Below are 21,615 nucleotides of genomic sequence, written 5' to 3' on the forward strand. Positions count from 1 at the left end.
AAGTGAATATAGCTCATATAACTGACTCAACAACTGTCAAAGATTTTCTTCTAAGCTTAATGAGCTTTAAATAGCATCTTGCTCTAGCAGTTCACACACTTAATACTGCAGTCTGGAAGCAGTTTAAGTGTAACTGTGTCAAATGAGGGAAGAAGTATAGCATTCACAGATGATGCAGAATCAATTAAAAAAGCATCATTAAATTTCACAATTGTCATACTCTCTGTCTCTTGTGAACTTTCAGATCAATGAGATTGAGAAAAACAGCACATAGCTTGAAGAGTATGTAAAGCTTCTCATTGCTAGTGAAGAATGAGAATGAGGAAATGCTGATCATCATGCAGTTACAAGATGATGAGATCTTTGAGAGAATTGATACTGTAAGATAATGCTGTAAGATGATAAGATCTTTGAGAGAATTGATGCTGTAAGATGATGAGATCTTTGAGAGAATTGATACTGTAAGATAATAAGATCTTCAAGAGAATTAATGCTGTAAGATGATGCTGTAAGATGATGAGATTTTTGATCTTTTTTTAACTTCACTGATCTTTTATAAATATCTGTGAATTTCTTTGAAGTTGTGTGAACTTCTGAGTCTATTAAATTAGTTAATGAGTGAGAAGATAAATTCACTATATTAAAGAAGAAATGAATAATATTATACTGATATTTTTGAATCTTTTTTTTCTTTCTTTCTCTTCTTCTCTTCTTCTCTTCTTCTTTTCTTCTTCTTCATGATTTAAAAAAATCAATATAATATCTCTCTCTCTGACAACATTGATGCAGATGCACTCACCCTGCTTTTTCATCAGTGAAAAGAACATACTTACTGCTGTCACAGCTATTCTGTGTGAATAACTCTGCTCTGACAGAGTTCATCACTCACTGTATGTGTCTATTCAGCATGAAAAGTATAATGAGAATGAAATGAAATACTAACTCTGATAATTAGTCCTTCTCTCTGCACCCGCGCCTGTGTCTGTGTCTGTCCTTGTTCCTCTGTCCTTGCCCTCGCCCTCGCCCTCACCTGTGAGGGTGAGGGTGAGAAAGTGTCTGAGACTTCTCTTCCTTCTTTGAAGGATGGAGATGATGAGCTGGACTTGTTCAGATAGACATGAAAAGCTCCCTCTAAATAAGTGCAATATAATAAGAGAATAAGAAGCTAATATTATTGCATAGCAGTTCTTACTCTCATCTCTCTTTCTCTTTCTCAGGCTTCTTCTCTTCTCTGTTCTTTGCAGAGAAAGAAGTTTCATTGAAATCAATCAAGTAAGCAATATGAATATGAATGAGATATATGTGATAGAGAAAGAATCAATCACTGACATGTCACATTAGCTTTCTCTCTTCCTTTTCAGAGTCATTATGGCCTCCTCTGCTCTCTGTGTCAATGAGCTCATCTCTCTCATCCTCTCAGCTGTTCCCCATGTTGGGCACTCTCTCTCTCCCGCTGCTATCATCATCATCAATAATATCATATAGTGTCTCCCTCTCTCTCAACACTCCATCCGCCAGCTGTGTCTGTTGAGAGCAGGCACAGCTGACAAGCCAGTTAAGACAGGATTGGAATTGAATGATGAGCAAGAGCTCATCATTCTATCAGTCTCAGAAATCAGAGAAATGATGATTGATCTTTCATGAGAAGTTCCAGTGCTTCTCTTCACAGAAGCAGAGAATGTGAGGCTATATTGACTGAATAATGAAGATGAAGCTGAGTGAGCAGCTGCTGAGAAAGAACAGATATACTGTCTGTCAAGAGAACAATGAGAAATGTTGAGTGTACTCTGAGAAGAGAAGAGCTCAGATAGTCAAGTCTGGGAATTCTTGTTCTCACTGCTGAGTTATTGCATGCAAGAGCGGGTGTAGTATCTCTAAATACAAGCTTAAGAATCTCAGTGCATTCTCACTGACACAGTCACATCAGTTACTGTCAAAGAAGTCATCTTCTTCTTCACTGAGAAGCAGTACTCTGATGATTTAGATTCTTGTTTTATTTATACTGCTCTGTTTCATGAAGAAGATTTTAAGTAGAACTCTAATAAACAAGTAATCTATACAGATGAATATATTGAAGATTCTATACAGATATTCTTTATAAGTATCAGTTGTAAATGTAAATTAGTTGATGTTGAAAAATGATATCTCAAAAATAAAATTTGTCAGATATTAGTCATATTTATTTTAAATCTTGATATTTAATTAACTCACAAGTTGACAGAATAATGCAGAAGTTCTATTATTAATATATTTATCAGTGAAAATGTAACATTATATATCAAAGAAAGATGAAGTAAGTAAAGCTTCAGTATATTCATCAATTTTAGTTATTCTTCTTCAGAATTGTTTTCAAAGTATCAGATAGATTATTTACAGTAGATAAAGATAGTGTATTTTCAATGAAAATAGAATCTTACTCTATATTATCATTGAATTTCTCAGAATAAGACTTAACTTCAGCATTAATAATCATATCATTTAAATTCAAGTTCATTGCAATCAACTACTGCTGAATTCACACTTGATTAAAGTGCTCAATCTTCTTCTTCAGATCTTTCACTTCAATCAAAAGTATATTCAAGAAGTCAAATATATATTTCTTTGATAGTAAAAGTAAATCTTAAGATGAGATATAATCATTCTTCAACAGACTTCTAGCAGTAGAGAATATCTTGAGCTTAGTAACAGCACTTATATATTTCCCAGTAAGTGAATACTCAAAGATAGACTCTAAAATTCATCATAGCTGATGAACTCATGTATTTGATAGACAGACTTGATCAAATATAAGATAGATATTCTTTATTGAATTTTTATAGCATTTCATCTTCAGCTTACAGCTATCATTGAGATGTTCCATGCCTAGATTAATTGCTTTGAAGAAGCTGAGTTTTCCAGATCAGTTGATAAGATTCACAGTCATAATCACTTAATACAGAGAAGAGATTTTGACAGATTGAAGTATTTAAAAATAATGAAGTATCTCAGTGACATAATTATATTAATCAGCATTAAGAAAGAAGATAATCAGAGATGAAATAAAGTACTCAAGAAGTTCAATATTATCATGCTTAACAGCATAGTGTATTCAAATGAATAATTCACATTCTCAGAGAAGATGACACATAGTACAGAATTCAATATCTTAAGTAAGCTGAGAGATTTGAGAGTTAATTTCATTTCAGATATCAAGAGTAAATGCTTTGATGTATACATCTTCAATAAGCTGAAGATACTGTGAAGAACTAAGCTGTTGTATAATAGAATTGATATCTTCTGAGTGCTTAAGATTGCTAACTGAATAATCTTGATATTGTATGACAGTATAAAATAGAGTAAGACTTCAAGATGCAAAGTTCTGAGAAATCACTGACTTAAGAAGATGATATTTTGAATTAGCAGCAGTCATAGAATTTCAGTTTCAATGAGTGAGATCAGACTGAATACAGTGATGAGTCTTCTCAGAGACTCTAGCTTCAAAATAAGTATGAATAATGATGAAGAGTAGATTCATTTGAATATAAAATCATTCAGAAATAGAATGAAGTCAGTTACACTGTTCAAAGATATCTGTAGATTTTGACTGCTTTATCTTGACTGACTGAATAAGTTTTGTAATCAAAGTATCTTCATATACTGAAAAGAGATGAGTTGAAAATGCTGTATGATCTCTTGATAAATCAAGAAAATCATTAAATATCTTCTCATGAACTCTCATAGTTCCTGCAATAGTGTTCTCATTTTCAAAAATAGCACTCAACTGCTGAAAATGTGTTCTATGCACAGAAAGTGTATTAATAATAGACATTTGAGATAATAAATCATTTACAGTACTGAAAACACTTTTAATCTCATTATCATGAATCTTTCAAACAGTATCTGAAATAAGATATAATGTTATTTGCTTTTGAAGCTCATTATCATTGTCTGTCACATCAGATACATCAATGATTTCTTGCAGTGTTAGCAGTCTTATGAAATCATGCATAATCTGAGTTAGATCAGTTTCTAAAATGTTGAGAAAAATAATTACAGCAGCAGTAGTCACAGCAGTCATGAAATCATTATATCTGATTATCTCATCTTATACAGTCTTCTTGAAGTTCATATTATCATAGACTATAACAGCTTGAGAATCTTTGACAAGCTGTCAAAGTTTAATCTAACAGTAAGAATTAGTCAAGTGATTGACTCAGAAGTTGATAGAAGTTCAAAGAACATGTCAGAAAATAACAGATGTTATCAGAGATTATTAGAAGTTTGAGATGTTAGATAGAAATATTAATAAGTTAAGAATATTAAGTCATATCTTCTCTTATTTAGTAATTTTCATCATTAATCTATTTCTCATCACATAGCTGTGACAGAGTTCAAAGTCAGAAATGATTTCTATCACTTATTATTTTACTTCTGAGCTATGAAAATATACAGAGAGAATAGAGCTGAAGAAGTTTGAGTTTTTCAAGAAATAAGAGTGATATATAATACTCATAATAATAAACAGCTATTTGATAGCTGTTATTTCATCTGAGTCTCATTCATAGCTCTTTCAATTAATATGTTTATTTTTTAGAACAGGAGTAAGTAGATCAAATCAGATTGACATATTGATCTGAATAATCTCAAAAGCAGTCTGAAAGTTGATGATATTCAGATCAGAATCATGATTGAATTTTATAAAGAAGAGAGTATTGATAAGGTATTTCAGCTCCTGTTTAAGTAAGACAGTATAACATTGATTATCATTGAATATCTCTACTTTGAAAAGTGCTGAATATAATGTATTTCATCACTTTGTAGAAGTACTGTATCATTAATAAGTCAAGATATCAGAACTCTGAATTCAAGTCTCTATAAAGGTCTTCATTTTTCAACTGTTTTACTGTAATATTCTGACAATGTGAGATAATTTTAACTGTCTTTTCTGTCAGTTATAAGACATTGTAGACAGATGCTGTGAGTCACAGCAGTTCAATTATGAACAAGCTTACAGAGTATTGATATCAGTATCAGTGATCTCAAATTCTGAAGAAGTATCAATAGATTCAAGCTCTGTTAAGTCACTGTCTGATGTGTTATATTCATTATCTACATTGTTAAGAGACTGTAATGATTGTAGAGAGAATTTATCTTTAAGTAATGAAGAATATTGACTGAAGCACATCTGACATTAAGTGTAAGAATAAGTGCTCGCAGGCGATTATTCGGGTGTTTGCAGCTTGGCGTGATATGTACTGTTAACTACTAGAAGTGTTCATGATAGAAAGATAAATGTAGAGATCAAATGTATAATAGCATTCAAGCTGAGTTGTGAATAGTATTCATGAACTCCAGTCTATATAGTTATGTGTAGCCAAGGGCCGCTAGCCCTATTGATTACATGAGAGATAGGAATAGAGGTAAAGAATCTGTGAGAAGTGAAATTTCTTATATATCTCTTTCTCTCTAAGGCTTCATCTGCAAAGCCTTTCACTGAGTGACTTCATAGTCAGCTCAGCACTGCAATGATACTCACTAAAAACCCTTCACATCTATAAAAAATCTCAGTGAGAAAAAATTCCTTGTTACTATGAAGAGAAAAGAGTCTGTCACTCAGTTTCTTATTCTGTGAGATTCTTTGTAGCCTACAGATTCTTGTCTGACTATCACACAGATTCATCTCACACCTTTCATACAGAAGGGTTTCAGTTGACTCTCAATCATTTTCATAAGATTCTTGTATAACTATCACACAGATTCATCTCACAGGTGAATCACTCTCTGTGAGATCATTCTTATCAAAGAGAAACATTTGCAAGTTAATCTTTCATTCATTCTTACAAATCATTGCTCTTTGACACTGTAGAATTGTGAGGAATTTTTCATTCTTTCATTAACTCTGTAGAATTGTAGAATCAAGATGTCTGCAGTCTGCAATCACTCTTTGTAGTTATATAGAAAGATTCAGGTCTGTGATTCATAATCACTCTTGTTTACTAGAGTGATCTGACTGTTTTACAGAATCACTCACAGTGTAAGTAAATCTCTCTAGAGTAGTATAAATATCCCAGATCTGTCTGCAGAATCTCATCTTCTTTTCTCTTTTTTTATAACAGCTTTCATTCTCATAAACTGTGAGTATTCTCATTCATTCACAAAGTATTTTTACTCAGATGACAGAGAGAGAGTATTTCTAACAATGTCTGTGTATTAATTCAAGAACTTCTCAAGAATAAAAATTTTTTTAATTTCAACATCTTTGTAAACAATGTCTGGCTGCTGCTGAGCTTCTTGTGAGTGTCTCTGTGACTTCTCTGATTACTTTTTATCAGCTGATGAAGCAGGAGTGCTGCTGCTCACAACTGTGTCTTCACTTCTCTCAGCCCTGTCACTGCATCTGATCTTCAGGCCAGCAGCCCATTTCATTCCTTCCTCAGATCAGTCTCTGGCTTCAAGCAGTGCAGTCTCTTTCTTTACTGTAAGTCTTCTCATAAGTAATTTCTTACAGATTCTAGCTGATAGTTCTTGTGAAGCTCTCAGTGTTGTCAGTGTCTCCTGCAGCCCTGCAGGCCTACAATCATCTTCTCTCTGCTTATACAATCTCTGACCAGGCATATGCAAATATATCTAGGTTCTCTATCAATGATTCTTGCACTGCAGCGCATTTCTGCAATCTCATTGTCAATGAGAGATGAGTCTCTGAGTACCTGCAAAATCCAGGTAATTAAGGCAATGTGAATGCCATGAATTTGTGACAGAAGTTGACCTGGACAGATGAGCCCTCTCTTCATATCTTCATTGTTTTCAGGCTGAATACTTCAGTATAACTGAGAGAGCAGACACAGCTTTATAAGAGATATCTAGTCACATGCACAGATGATCAGTCTTCAAGGCTCTGCTGCAACTGTATACACTCTGATATCTGATTCCTCTGAAGTCTGTGCATTTCTGACAGTCTTCATGTCAAATGTAATAATTGTCTGTACTGCAGGCATAATACTCTCTGCTTCTTTAAAGAGAGAAATTGATAGTTGTGAGAAAATTGAGTGTTATGAGTATTGATAATGTGAGTGTGAGTTTTCTTTATTTTTTCTTTGTTGATCTCTAAATTGTATTCATGACTCTGTTTATTTTCTTATTTTTTAATTTTAATAAGAACATATTTTCTTCTTTTCTTATATACACTGCAGACTGTTCATCTCAGTAGAAACTCATTATCTTGTAGACTAGAATTTACAAATGACAGTGTTAATGTCTTTATCACAATCAGGTTCTTAGCAAAGACTGTGTTATTCTGACTTATCAGAATTTGCAGTATAAAAGTCATGTCTCAGCTTCTGCAGATATCTTATCTGTCTGAATAATTCTCAAGTGAACTTATTCATCTTGTCAGAATACTCTTATCACTGAATCTTGAATCAGAGCTTATAATCTCACTTCTCTGAGTTAATAATCTCTTTGATCTGATATTCTCTTTCACTCTCTAGTGTTTTGTGAACAGGGTGATGAGTCACAGAGTTCTCTTCTGAGAATTTCTTATATTCACAGAGTAAAGAGATATGAAAAATATTGTACATCTGCAACTCAGATAACAGTTTCAATCTGTAGAACTGTAAGCTAACTTTCTTCACAATCTTATAAGACTCTGTCTATAAGAGATTCAGCTTCTTGCTAGATCTCTGTATAATGATGTTTTCTAGACTCAGTCAGACTCTATCATCTTTCTTGAAACTCTTTATAATATGCTTGAAGTCATAGTATCTCTTCTGATACTCTTGAGCCTTTCTCAAGAATTTATGAGCTTTCTCTCAGATCTCCTGAATTCTCTCAGTCTGTTCACAGATATCATCACACTCTATAGTATACTCTCACAGGTTCATCAAGATCATTCATGAATGAGTCTCAGTGAGTATTTCAAAGAGGGTTTTACCTGTACTGACATGCTTTGAGTTATTATATATAAACTCTGTGAGTGATAATCAATACACTCAGTCATTCTGATTGTAATTGACAAAGCACTGCAGATACTGTTTCAATATACTCATCAGATGTTCTGTCTGATCATCTGTTTATTGATGAAAAGTCATACTTAGATCTTGTGAGATCTTCAGTATAATTATCAGATCAGATCAGAACTCTTCTGTGAAGATTGATTCTCTGTCTGAGATAATGTTTACAGACAATTCATGCAATCAGATCACATTATGAATAAAGATATGAGTCAAATTCTTTGACTTCAAGTTCTTGCAGATGAGTATAAAGTGTGTTATTTTGATGAAGTAATTCACTATCATCAGCACACTGTCAAAGCAGGCATCATATATGTTCTTGCTTTCAGAGAGACTCACAAGAGCATTCATTTCTAGCTGTTCTCAAGGTTTTCATGAGATGAGTAGAGAAGTGAGTTCTTTATATAACCTGGATCACACTATCTGTGAACTCTGATAAATAGTATAAGAATTCACTATTTTCTTCATAAGTCCTTATATCTTCAGTCAGAAGTATTTTCTTATAAGCAACTCATGAGTTTTAGTGTCTGTAAAATGATCTGCTAGAGAAGAGTTATAATATCTTTTAATAAGTTCTACATATAGAAACTCATTTATGAGCACATAAATCCAGTTCTCTCTTTATAAGAGATTATTTAAGTCTCTTTAATTCTTTATTTCTGCAGAGTTGATCTCTGCTGTGAGCAGTTTCTGAATATGCTGAGTATATTTATTCTTCAGTTGTAGTTCAGACAATCTGAATAGAAGATCTTATGAAGACTTATACTCTATTTCTTCTTACATCAGATCTTTCACAGTGCTTCTCAAAGCCTGCAAATCCTTCAGGTTATAGATACTCTCTTCAAGAATTCTCACAGAGATTCTCAGAGTGTTGACTCTCAGTGTTATAGAGAGTAGTTATACAGGCTTCTTCTCTCTCTTCTCTCTCTTTTCTTATGAGAGATTGAGAGACTCTTCAGTCAATCTCTTTGTAATACTCAGTCTGAGTATTCTGCAAAGCTTTTCTGTCTTCTCTAGTCTCTCTATGTCTGTTGTCCTGATCTTCTTAATATAGTCTGATCTGTGAGAGAATCTGTTCACTGAGTTCTTAGTTCTCTTGATATGTTCTATCTTGAATCAGAACTCACTCAGTCTCTGAGTTCAGTGAATCTGCTGCTGTGAGAGTTTCTTGATTGAAGTAAACTGTTATAAGCTGTCATGATCAGTTCTAACAGTAATCACTGTCACAAGGCTCTTGAAGTAGTGATATCAGTGACAGAAGAATTTCACTATTATAAGAAGCTTCTGATCATGAATGCTATAGTTGATCTCTGCAGATTACATCTTCTGTGAGAAAAAGATCACTGAAACTCAGTTCTCATTTAACTGTAGTTATGAGACTATTTCTGAAATTGCAAAGAAGAAGACATCTGTCTTCAATCTGATTAAGAGTAAAAAATCAAAGTGAAACAGTATCACTGTGTCTGTGAATATCTGTTTCAATCTTACAAAGACTCTGTGAGCTTCTGAGGTAAGAAAGTTCTTACAGTTCTCTCTTCTCAATAATCTTTTCATTCTCTGTTTATGAAATGACTTCTTCTTATTTTCATTCTTCAGCATGTCTGTAAGAGTTAAGAAGATTCTTATGAATACAAAGATAAACTGTCTATAGAAATTCACAAAGCTCAGAAAGATCTGAATCTCATGAATACTAGTTGACTTCAGTCATGATAGAATAGTCTCAATTTACAAAGATTCTATCTGAATATCATCTGTGATGATTATATATTCTAGAAAATTAATTCAGTGAGCACTGAAGTTGTACTTTATAAGCTTAACATACAGTTCTGCCTCATCTAAGATCTTCAACACACTTCACATATACTCAGTGTGTTCTTTCTTCTTCATGAAGTACATTATCACATCATTCAGATATATTATTATAAAGACATTCAGATATGCATGAAGTATTTTATTGATGAAAGACTGAAATACTGCAGAGATATTAGTCAGATCAAAAGACATTACTAGATATTCAAATAATCTCAGTGCAGTTCTAAAGACAGTCTTTCATTCATTTTTAAACTGTATTCACAGCTGTGTATATGCATTAATCACATTCAGTTGTGTGAATATAACAGCTTCTGTGAGATGATTGATCATATTCTCAATCAGAGATAGAAGATAGCAGCTCTTTATTATCTTGAAGTTCAGGTTGCAGTAGTCTACACACAATCTGAGATCTTCATTCTTCTTCTTCATGAACATCACAGAGACTTTCACAGAGGTCTGTGAAGGTTGAATAAAGTCATTCTTCAGATTCTTCTTCACATAGGTCTGCAAGACCTCTGTCTTGTGATAAGAGAGCTTATAGATTGATTCTCAGAAGGATTTCTACTCTTCTATCAAATCTATTATCAGATTCTTCTTATGATAAGAAGAAAGCTCAGCTGTCTTAGCTGAGCTGAACATCTCTGTGAGATCTCAGTATTTCTCTGATATCTGAAGCTCAGTTTTTATGACTGTGAGGTTCTCAGACACTTGCAAAGTTATTACATAGATAAGCTTGTCTTCTCTAATTAACTCTACAGTATTAACTGCTTCTATCTCTGTGAGTGAGTCTGTCAACACTGATCAGAAGTATAAACCTGACTCATGAACAGCTATGTACAGATTATGTCTTTGAAGTCATGCAAGTCTCAAATACATATTATCTGTGATATCTGTGATAATCACAGTTTCTGCAAATCTTCTTCAGATTTCAGAGAGATCTTGCAATTCAAAGATGACTCTTATGAGTCTCTCAGCTCTCAGATCTGAGTTCTCATGCTCTGCTTGTTATAAGAGCAGATTCTTAGTCTTCATCTTTCAGCTCATTCACTCTGTGAGCTTTAGAGACATTACAGTGATCTGGGATTCTGAGTTCATCAATGCTTCTTATACTTGCAGGGCAGTAGTACTGTGATATAGTCTCTCTCTGTAAGTAAGCATTTTCATTGAAGAAGCAACAGATTCAGATATCAGCTTCAAGACTCTTAAGAAGGCTGTTACTGACTCTGTCTACAACTTCTTAAATTTCTATTTTAGTTTATCTGAACAGTTTGCATGAAGATGTTCTGATTTAGAATAGATAAAGTAGAGTCTCTTTTTCTTAATCTCTCTGTTATACACTCTGTTTACAGAAGCTTATAAAGCTCTCTCTTTCTACTCAATAGTCAGATATGAATCTCTCTATGTCTTATTATCTTTTTCTGATAAATCTGTTCTCTGTTGTTCTAATTCTTATAAGACTGATTAATAATTCACTCTTTATAGATCTGTGACTCTCACAGTGATCTGTAAGTAATGAATGAGAGTTATCAGTTTCTTCAGAGTTAAGAACTTAGAGTCTTACTCAATAAGCTTATTCTGCATGTCTTTATTCAGTCTTTTCATAAATATCATTATTCAGGTCTTGTTTCAGAGCTCTGTTTTCACAGGTCTTAATTCACATCATAATTTTATAAAGCACTGTGAGTAGTCTTCATCAGATTTCTTATCTCTTTTTCTAATATTGATAATTATGATTCAGATGTTCTCTGTCTGATTTATGAAGTCTTTCAACTTATTCTCTAAATAGATCTTGAGAACAGATCATCAGAATCTCTTATAATCATTCTCTAGATAATTCAGCCAGTTCTTGACTTCAGTGTAATAGAGATCTGTTATTATGTAGATAATAGCTTCTTTATCTTTCATATCACACAGCTGAACTTGCAAGTCAATTTCAAATACAAACTTGTAAAAGCTTTTATAGATTGTGATTTGATAGATAATCTTAAGTGATCACAGCTTGAGAAAGTTTCTTTTCAGTTTGTGAGTATCTCTGAAGATCATGTCTAGAGACTCAGTTTGAGAATGTTTGTGAACAGTAAGTATTTCTTATAGAAAAATAGCTTGATTCTGCAGAAGATGCTTAAGAATGTTCTTCACTGAGATTGATTTGTTTATAAGTTCAGAGAGTTTCTCTGTTACAGATGTAGAGAATGATGTTCTGTGAGTGATTGATAAGTTCTCTGAGACTTCTTTCACAGAGGTTATTCATGATTCAGATGGCTGCTTCTGAGTGTCTGCAGTAGAGTTTGCAGGGGTTGAAGCATGTGAGTTTCTAGTTCTTTCAGTCATAACAGGTGATTGCTGACTGACTGAGCTTGAAATGTAAGAATAAGTGCTTACAGGTGATTATTCAGGTGTTTGCAGCTTGATGTGATATGTACTGTTAACTACTAGAAGTGTTCACAGTAGAAAGATAAATATAGAGATCAAATGTATAATAGCATTCAAGCTGAGTTGTGAATAGTATTCACAAACTCCAGTCTATATAGTTGTGTGTAGCCAAGGGCCGCTAGCCCTATTGGTTACGCGAGAGATAGGAATAGGGGTAAAGGATCCGCGAGGAGCGGGATTTCTTACATTAAGTGTCTTGAGATTCAAAAGACACACTGTCTTTTGTCAATGATTATGATATGATGAGAAGAGATAGTGAGTTGTAAAATAGCAGAGATGATAGCAGAATAGCTGAGAATTTGAAAAATATTGATTTGATAATGATCAGACAGATATTTAGAGTAGATGTATGATTTCAAAGTCAATTGAATATTTTATATGAGTGAAGTTGATTTTTCACATACAATGAAACCATTTCTTCTCAGACTCTCTATGAGATATTAGGTTGTGAGCATGTGTGAAGTCTCTTATTGGTCCAGAAGTTAGCAGGACTTGGCAGAAGTCTAAAGGAGTTTAGTTGGTCGCGCTAATCCGAAAATATCGAGAAGAGAGGCTGAGCATGCTGAGATAAATTCTGAGTAAATATTTTTGATGAGGTGCACATGATGTCACGTTACAGTGTTTTTTGCATGGAAAAGTTTTTTTCTAGAGATTAGCTTTGCGCGCTTGCTGATAGGCGATCTTATCGGACTAGCGCGGGGAAACCGGGCCACTTTTTTTGGACGCAGCCCGGCATCCCGAATTACTCAGCGGGATATCAACGGCCATTAAAGTAAAATAATTTTTGCCTTCTCCATACCTAGGTATATTTATTCTGTCACGTTTGCTACATCTGTCTTTTGTTTCTGCTGGCAAATATAACCCCGTTCGTTAGTTTTGTGAATAGCTAGGGTCTACAAATTTGGTGCGACGCCTTCACGACCGGCACAGTGTCGTTGCTCTGGTGCCGCCACCATGAGCGCAATTCTGTCTGCAGATGACTTGAATGACTTCATTTCTCCAGGGGTTGCTTGCATAAAGCCCATCGAAACACTACCCCACAAAGAGGTTAAAAACTCAGAGGTATACATGTTAAAGCCCATCGCAGTTTCCTGTTTTTTTTTTTTTTTTTAAAAAAAAAGAAAAAATTAAAGAAAATCAGCTTTTCCGCTAACTTGCTGGTAATAGAATGCATATGAAGTTACAACAGAAGACAAGATCGAACCGGAAAACCTCCCCCCAGCTCAAATCTCCCTGACTGATTGTCTGGCATGTTCGGGTTGCGTCACCTCTGCTGAAGCAGTTTTGGTATCGTTACAGTCGCATGCTGAAGTGCTTAACACCTTGGACTCGTGCCCCGAATTACGAATTGATGAGCGGAACGGACACGGTGTCGCTCAAACATTACGCGATGACGCCGGTTTCTCTGCTGCAGGCCAGCAGAGCATAGCAGAAGGCGATAAGAAGATATTTATTGCAAGTGTCAGTCCACAGGTCAGAGCAAGCTTGGCCGCAACATATGGAATATCTGAACGCAAGGCCGGATGGTTGATCGAGCAATTCCTCGGTGGCCCCCAAGGGTTAAGGGCTGGTGGCGCTCACGGGAATGGTTTTGCCTGGGTGGTTGATACAAACGTTATGCGGCAGGTCTTCTTGGAGCTCAGCGTGAATGAAGTTATGGAGTCTTTGGAGGACTCAGGAAGTCCTAGCCTCGAAGGGTTTCCAATCCCAAAGCGCCCAGTCTTATCATCCGCCTGTCCGGGATGGATATGTTACGCCGAAAAGACTCACCCTCACGTCTTACCTCACATATCCCGTCTAAAATCTCCACAAGCTCTTACAGGCACTTTGTTGAAGACCGTGCTGAGCAAGGCATTGAACATCTCACCGGCCCAGATTTGGCACTTGGCCATCATGCCTTGTTTCGATAAAAAGCTGGAGGCTAGCCGGCAAGAATTAACAGATGCTTCCTGGCAATCATCTTCATCTACCACACATTCTCCCGTCCGCGATGTTGACTGCGTCATTACATCCCGCGAAGTTCTCATGCTAGCGACGTCGCGGAATATCTCGCTCCAAAACCTCCCATTGCAACCATTACCTTCGTCATATACCCCTCTATTCCCTGATCCCTACCTTGCATCTTTCTTATTTCCTAAATCCGGCCCGTCCACCCAGCCGTCCACAGCTGGCACGTCGGGGGGATACCTCTTCCACATCCTCACAGCTTACCAACATCGAAACCCGGGAAGCCAAATCCAAACGCAGCGTGGTCGAAATTCTGACGTGATTGAATATTCCCTAACATCTCCCTCAGGCGATACCATTATAAAAGCTGCTCGCTACTACGGTTTCCGTAATATCCAAAACCTCGTCCGGAAACTAAAACCCCCCCGCGCATCTAGGCTCCCTGGCGCCAAGCCTATGATAGGTCGCAGGGCAGGCAGTGGGCGAGCAACTGCAGCCAACAACACATCAGCCACAGATTATGCTTATGTCGAAGTAATGGCGTGTCCCGGTGGATGCACGAATGGCGGTGGGCAAATACGCGTCGAGGACGTACGAGACATTAATACCCCGAAGCAAGACACGATCAATCCACTACAGCAGGATGAGCAGCCACAGCCACAATCTACCCAAAAATCAACGCCACAGGAACAGCGAGCTTGGCTAGCGCGAGTCGACGAAGCATACTTCTCAGCCGATTCCGATTCGGATTCCAACTCCAACACCCACCCTATCGCGCGCGACAGAGGTCACCGTCCATTTGACGATCTGTTGTCCCACTGGTCCCGCAGCACCAATATCCCACTCGAAAAACTTGTGTATACCACTTTCCGAAAGGTAGAGAGCGACGTGGGCAAGGAAAAGGGTAAGGATCCAGGGGGGATGGGCGATATGGCTCGTGTAGCGGAACTTGCCGGGAAGGCCGGTGGTGGTTGGTAGGCAGTGTATATATCCGTCCCTCTCCGCGTGTGCTCTCACTCTCACTCTCACTCTCACCTCCTCTCTCTCTCACGCACACACGCACACACACGCACACACACACACACATACCTGCGTACAAAAATTATAAAAGAACGAGTGTGCTGTGACCCAACAGCCGAACCTCTCTTCTCTCTTCTCCGTTTTATATAGTGGAGTTTTTACCTTTTGGTTTCTATGTCTTGCATACATTTTAGCCACGCCCGGCCTCCATATGTATTTGTACTCTTCTTTACTACTTTATAGACGGGAACGGTTGGATAAATATATATAATATTGAAAAATTTTCTTTCATGATCCTAATTATATCTAATTAATCTGGTTAGCGTCACATGATGAATGATTTACTGAACCTTGAAAGAGAAGGGGGAGTAGATTACCCTGCAGCCGGTTATTGCCTTATTATTGGCGGTTTGGATTGCCAACGTGAATCCGATGCGATTAGGCAGATGAAACTTGGAATACCCGGCGTAGAGGAGGGGTGGGAACGCGGAGCTAGAACTTGAGAGAATCTTTCGCTACACTACTTGGCAACTAGTTGTGACGAAAACTAGAAATCCAGCATTGAGATTAGCAGTTATGGTGCACCGAATGAAGATTCAAATTGGTACTTCTAACGCGACAGATTGAACGACTGTAAACTGCAACATGTGGATATTATGAGTGAAAGTCACGACAATGTTGCGGTGGCTAATAATAGTCAAACCAACATATCATGCTAAAGGAAAGGGAGTGAAAAGTTTTAACTCCTGGGTGAGGAATTCCGTGCTGCGCAACATCAATATCACACAATACACCACTTGAAATGTAGCCCCAGTCCGAGAAACCACTGTGATAACCGAAAACAGAAAATCGAAGAGCAAACAGCGGACAAAATAAAACTTTAGGAGAGCTCAAGAGATGCTCTAAATTCTCTGCCTAGTCTTGGGCTTGCATTTCGCAGCCGCCACATTGGTGAATTTCGGAAGAAATTACTTCACCAGTAGGAAAATCAGGGTTCCGAGGTTGAACTTGAAAAAGGGGGAAAGCGCAAATTGATGTCCTAAGTGGTAGCTGTACAGAAGGATGGGTATCTCTCATTCCCACTTTAGCATAGGTATCTTGTCCGCACTGACAAGGCGATGGGCATGAACAATGAGGTCGGCAAGCACAATTTTGTGGGTTAGACAAAAGTGATTTGATTGATATCCCAAGTGGTGGTTGTGCAGAAGAGGCGGCATTTCTCAGGGTCATTTTACCATCTGCAACATACTCACATGCACAAGGCTGTGGGCATGAACATGGAGATGGACAAGCACAACTCTGTGGGCTAGCCGTAGCGGGTACCACAGCAGATTTCTGCCCGCACTCATAACTTTGCTGGTACCCTGGTGTAGCTTCGGTGGGGTGTGAACCTCCTCCGCCTGGCGAAAGTAAAGGGGCCTTAAACGGCTGGTGGGCTACACAGATATGGTAAACCGAGTCGGATTGTGCTGCCAAATGATCAACTTTAACTCGTTTTGGGTGGCATTCCCGGCAGTGAGAATAGACCTGGAGCTCTTCCGAAGAGTAAGGCTTGTCAACGTATGCCTTTGCTTTTTGGCTGCAGCAGCCAAAGGAAGATTCTAGCTTGCACTGGCACGCATCTTCGATGTTTTGCCCTGGTCTTTTTTTCGACGAGACATCTGAAGTTTTTTCGCTCGGAAGGAACGTATCATAAAAGCCTCCAAAATCGGATGTGCTCAAGAACCGCTCCTGTGGAAGCCCATAGAGTGGCATAGCGAAATAAGTACAAGTACCGTTACAGCTCGCCGGGGTGTGGTTGTTTTCGGCAGTGGTGTGGTTTCGAGCCAACCCTTCCCATAGTATCAGTAGCCAGCTCATCCAGAAAATTATGAAATGAAGAACGAACCTTGACGATCCCTGGCAATCCTAGGGCCTTCGTCTTGGGAGATATTCTCAGGAGCTACGGTGGTCGTTGCCGGACCACAGTTGTTGTCCTCTACATCCACCACGGGTCCGCCTGAATCGATACGGTCTATCATATGTCCACGGAATGGGGTGCTGTGATCGCGAGGTGGGTCGGGGCTGTCACCGCCGCCTGGGAGGGACGCAACTTGGAGGTTACATTCCGAACTCTGATTCGGGCGGCGGGGTGGCTTGGTATAGAATTTATTGACATCGCCGACCGCTGAATTAATATCCGAATGGCTTCCGTCTCCCTCAAGGTAGCTCGATACCATGTCTGCCAGACCTTTCGACTGCCGCGAGTGCAATTCGATCGATTGTAGCAACCGCGAAAACTCATCCGTCTCAACTGTAGTCGGGCTCTGAGCTAGGCCAAACCCGACAGTCATGCGATCAGGTTGGTTTTGACTGTTTACAAGCCTGGATAAATTGTGCGCTGTAGTAGGTAGATTAGTGATTGGCGAGGTATACGGATGTTTTGTCACTATTTTGCTACAGGATTTTGGGGCTGCATACCTTCTTTCTGGGATTGATCAGTCATGGAAGAGGTCGAACCCGTGTGGCTGTTCGTGTCGGAGCCAAATGGGTTGCACGGGTTCTGAAGCAACCAGGACTCCTTCTCAGGAAGCGTGGCAGCAGCCAACTTTCTCCCCAACCAAAGCGGGGACTTTGTAAGGTTGAAGGCGCCATTCATAGCTTCGGTAAACGTATTCTCCCTGGCGCTTGGAGTAACCATCTGAGGGATATCGATGGGATGCTCAAGAAGTCTTCCCTCGGAAGTACATGGTTTGCTGGAGAGACATGTTGCGTTTTGATCACCACTACTGGCGGAATTGTTGGAATGTCGCAGTTCTGGTCTTTTGCTAATCTGATCTCGACTAAGTGGTTGTCTTGCAGAAATACGACATTTGGACCTCAATTCATAGTGCCGTGTCGGCGTTTGAAAGGTATGATGACTATAATACCGCTGGGGGGGACGATAATGACGGGCTGACCTACGCCTGCTTTGGCTTTCAGTGCGATGGTGCAGACATTCCTGGTTTTGGGTAACAGAGGTGTCACCATCCGTGGAGTCACGAGCAACAGACAATTGAGGAGCCATTGTGAAGAATGCGCTTCCAAGTCGAATGACAAGAGAGTGTCTTGGATTTGGACTTCTAGGAGGACACACGCACTAATTAACTAGAACCGAGTTGGGATCCTTGATTCTAACCGACAAGTAGATTTGAGAACAGAAGAAGACGAAACAAGAGAGGGAATCTAGAATGGACTGAAAGACACAGAAGAATAACTGGAAAAAATACTGGGATAAAGATTTGGTCTCTGTGTTGCTGATTGGAATATCAAACTGTGTATGTATAATATGAAGCTGAAAGTGAGCAACTCTGTGGAGAGTCGGAGAACAAATAAATCAATAAATCAATAAATCAATAAATCAATAAATCAATACATCAAGAAGCAACAATAAAAACATCAAAAATAACAACAATGATGGCCGCAAATTGTCAAGGAAGGAGAGCAGGAGGAAATCTCTATCTCTCCACGGCAAGCCCTTTGGCCCAGCGTAATAGCTTCGAAGAAGGGAGGAATGTCAACGCAGCAGGTCAGGCATTCCAAATTCAGAATTGAGGCTATAGAGCCAGCAGGTCATAGTTCGGTAAGCTGTGCTCTGCCCTTCAAGCAACCTATCTACAATCAGTGTATAAAATGCTCAGGACAGCTAGTACATATGTTGTAGAAGGAAGCGAAGGCGAGCGAGGGTGGAGCCCTCGAGTAACTAGGCCTAAATTCAGTGCCTAACATGTTTTTCAAACAGTCCACCGGCTCGTGAAAAGGGAGAGGAGTTTAGAGACACTGGATATGAAAAAATTCAACTGTGATCAACTGTGATCCTGGACCGGGATGGATGGTGCTAAATCACATGACTAGTGATTTGATATCATGTGACTGACCTTGCTATCCATGGATCTTTCATCCTGTCGCTTCAGAGGTTGACTTTTACAAGAAACTGCTCCATCCAGCTCAACGTCCTACGCTCCAAGCTCGCAGTCTGCTCCTTACCACTCACGCGCATACCGCTCACCTCCATATACAACCATGTCTCGCGAAGCCTACCAAGTCCCTACGGGCCAGACTGGTTACACTGGCGCAGGGGGCGTCGTGGAAGGAACCACTAGCGACGCCATATCGGTCACCTACGTTTGCGGTGATTGCAACTCGCGCGTTTCTATGAAGCGTGGAGATCAGATCCGCTGCAAGGAATGCGGGCATCGTGTGCTGTATAAGGAAAGGACGAAGAGGTTCGTTGCCGTCTGCATCCCGTCTGCTCTCCAGGCTACAAATGTTTTGGGACCCGTTGGGATCTAACTGGGATTTTCGTCGCGTATCTACAGAATGGTGCAGTTTCAGGCTCGATGATACCTGACCGCCTACCTGCTACCCTTATCGGCGTTTCTTGGACGCCCTGGGCGATTACGAAATCGGATTATGACCGGAGGATACATGCTATTTGTTTGCTTTTCTTTCGCTGTTGTTAGTTTGCAACAGCTTTCTGCAGGCGCTAAAGGAGTGGGATGCTTGATTTTTCATTTTTATGAAATGCCCGAAAAAAAAGAAGGTTGTCGTGAGATGGGGGACGGACGAGCTCGGAAAGTGAGCGTGATAAAACTTTCTTGCTTCCTCGGAAGTTCAAATAATATTCGAATGCAACGTTCTGGTATTCCTGATGGGTTCATGTCTAGAGTCCCCCGAAAAAAAGAAAAGAAAAGAAAAAGAAAAAGAAAACAAAAAAAAAAAAAAAAGAAAAAGGGAAGAAAAAAGAGAAAAAAAAGACCTCAATAAGACAATATGGTCCATCCAAGACCCGAGAAGATAGATTACCAAAGCATCTTTCCAAAATTCCCCTTATTCCAGCTACAATGAGTTTGATACCTTGATGAATTTCTCCAAGCTCTTCACTGCCTCTCCACTTTCGATCGCCCAGCGCGCCCGTCGAATACCTTCCTTCCAGCGGCCACCGCCCGGACCTACCTCTTTAATAACTTCCCCGTTATCACCAGGACCCATATTGCTGGTATCAGCGTCACATATGCCAGATATGACCAACAGAGCTGCAACGTTCATGAGAACGAATTCCAAAATGGGGTGGTCGCGAGGAAGCTCGTTACGGAGCATACTCATCAGTATCAACGCGTTTTCGCCAGGCCTCTTGCCCCCACCAACTTCTGAAAGCGGGCGCGGAGAGAACCCAAAATCCGATGGTTGAAGCTGGAAGGTTTCGATTTTCACCACCGTTTTAGGCGGCGCGTCCTCATCCCAAGTCTCCTCGCCTTCAGCATTACCGTCTGGATTGCCTTCGTATTCGGGGTTAGGGTATTCAGATAGTTTCCAGCAGTTTGTTTTCCCAGCACAGCTGATTTCATCCAAGTCTTCTTCACCGCATACTACCAGCGCCTTCTTGACTCCGCTGAGCTTCAGGACGTTTGCGAATATTGGCCCCAAGGATTGGTATGCTACGCCAACCAAACGAGCCTCAATACCCCAATCAATGGGGTTTGCGAGGGGTCCGAGGAGGTTGAATATTGTTCGTATACCCAACCCTCTCCGAACCGGAGTTGCAAACTTCATGCCAGTGTGGAAATTTGGAGCAAAGAGAAAGCAATAGTTCGACTGCTCGTACACCTTGCAGATGTTCTCAGGCAGAACCGCAGATATGTTTGGTGGGGTTGGAGTGATCGAGGTCAAGACGTCCGCAGAGCCTGAAAATGATGTTTGGGCCCGATTTCCATGCTTGGCAATCAAGAGCAATGGCGACGCTATAATGGAGGAAGTCGTAGAGATGTTGAATGTTCGATGCGAATCTCCTCCTGTCCCAACAATGTCACACTTCCGCCAAATATGTTATTAGCTTGCTTCACAACTTCTTCCCGGAGAATAAAATCATCGATTCCTTTTACTTACAAAGCCACCTTCGTAAGACCCTTCTTTTCTAGCCCGCTCTTTAACTAATGCCCGTAGTGCTGTCGGCTCAATTGGCAGTGCAGCTTCCCTCATCCGAGCTGCGCATTGTGCTAACACATCGGCATCCCTGTCCTTGCCAGTTGAATGTAGGAGGGTGAGAAGTGCAGCGGTCTGAATGAGAGATAGTTTATCCTCAAATATAAGAGCAAAAGCACCAGCTATCTCTACTGCAGAAACCTCATGCTTGGCTGCATCCGGATAAGCGAGTCTCGTAAGAAGCGGTGTTATAGAAATCGCCAGGTCAGGTTTGTCCGACGCCATAGCTTCGTTCCCGTCGAAGTTCCCAGTTATACGCAGAATAATTCTTTCGGCCAGAACCCAAATGGCAAATTGATAACTAGGCACACTCTTAGGTAAAATGAAAGATATGAAAGCAGCAATTAAAGATGCGATTGTTGCGTCCTCGTAATCTTGCCCCACCAATGGTCGGACAAAGGAGTCATTGAGTAAT

The 21,615-nt window shown here is 39.3% G+C and overlaps 4 protein-coding genes across 5 annotated transcripts; 2 read left to right on the forward strand and 2 right to left on the reverse strand.

Annotated features, from left to right (window-relative positions):
* The first annotated feature begins 12,972 nt into the window (after positions 1-12,972).
* Positions 12,973-16,739, forward strand: BDCG_08875 (cytosolic Fe-S cluster assembly factor NAR1). Its single transcript, XM_045424647.1, has 2 exons — positions 12,973-13,295; positions 13,401-16,739. The coding sequence occupies exons 1-2, from the start codon at positions 13,188-13,190 to the stop codon at positions 15,156-15,158; spliced, it is 1,866 nt and encodes a 621-aa protein (XP_045273318.1). The 5' UTR covers positions 12,973-13,187; the 3' UTR covers positions 15,159-16,739.
* Positions 12,981-19,106, reverse strand: BDCG_08876. 2 transcript variants are annotated; one of them, XM_045424649.1, is made up of 5 exons: positions 17,661-19,015; positions 17,089-17,580; positions 15,578-17,032; positions 14,776-15,506; positions 12,981-14,670 (listed from the first exon to the last, which is right to left on the reverse strand). In XM_045424649.1, the coding sequence occupies exons 1-3, from the start codon at positions 18,244-18,246 to the stop codon at positions 16,116-16,118; spliced, it is 1,995 nt and encodes a 664-aa protein (XP_045282715.1). In that variant the 5' UTR covers positions 18,247-19,015; the 3' UTR covers positions 12,981-14,670; positions 14,776-15,506; positions 15,578-16,115. The 2 variants fall into 2 exon arrangements, with proteins under 2 accessions (XP_045282715.1, XP_045282714.1); XM_045424648.1 differs by having other exon boundaries at positions 12,981-15,506; positions 17,661-19,106.
* A 135-nt stretch (positions 19,107-19,241) lies between these two features.
* BDCG_08877 (DNA-directed RNA polymerase I, II, and III subunit RPABC4) lies at positions 19,242-19,562 on the forward strand (the record flags this gene model as incomplete). Its single annotated transcript, XM_045424650.1, has 2 exons — positions 19,242-19,444; positions 19,538-19,562. 2 exons carry the CDS (start codon positions 19,242-19,244, stop codon positions 19,560-19,562), a joined length of 228 nt encoding a protein of 75 aa, XP_045273319.1.
* A 75-nt stretch (positions 19,563-19,637) lies between these two features.
* BDCG_08878 (anthranilate phosphoribosyltransferase) lies at positions 19,638-21,600 on the reverse strand. Its single transcript, XM_045424651.1, has 2 exons — positions 21,105-21,600; positions 19,638-21,029 (listed from the first exon to the last, which is right to left on the reverse strand). Exons 1-2 carry the CDS (start codon positions 21,423-21,425, stop codon positions 20,058-20,060), a joined length of 1,293 nt encoding a protein of 430 aa, XP_045273320.1. The 5' UTR covers positions 21,426-21,600; the 3' UTR covers positions 19,638-20,057.
* Between the last annotated feature and the right edge of the window lie 15 nt (positions 21,601-21,615).

The sequence above is a fragment of the Blastomyces dermatitidis genome, assembly GCF_000003525.1.
Source record: "Blastomyces dermatitidis ER-3 genomic scaffold supercont1.12, whole genome shotgun sequence".
Classification (NCBI taxonomy): domain Eukaryota; kingdom Fungi; phylum Ascomycota; class Eurotiomycetes; order Onygenales; family Ajellomycetaceae; genus Blastomyces; species Blastomyces dermatitidis.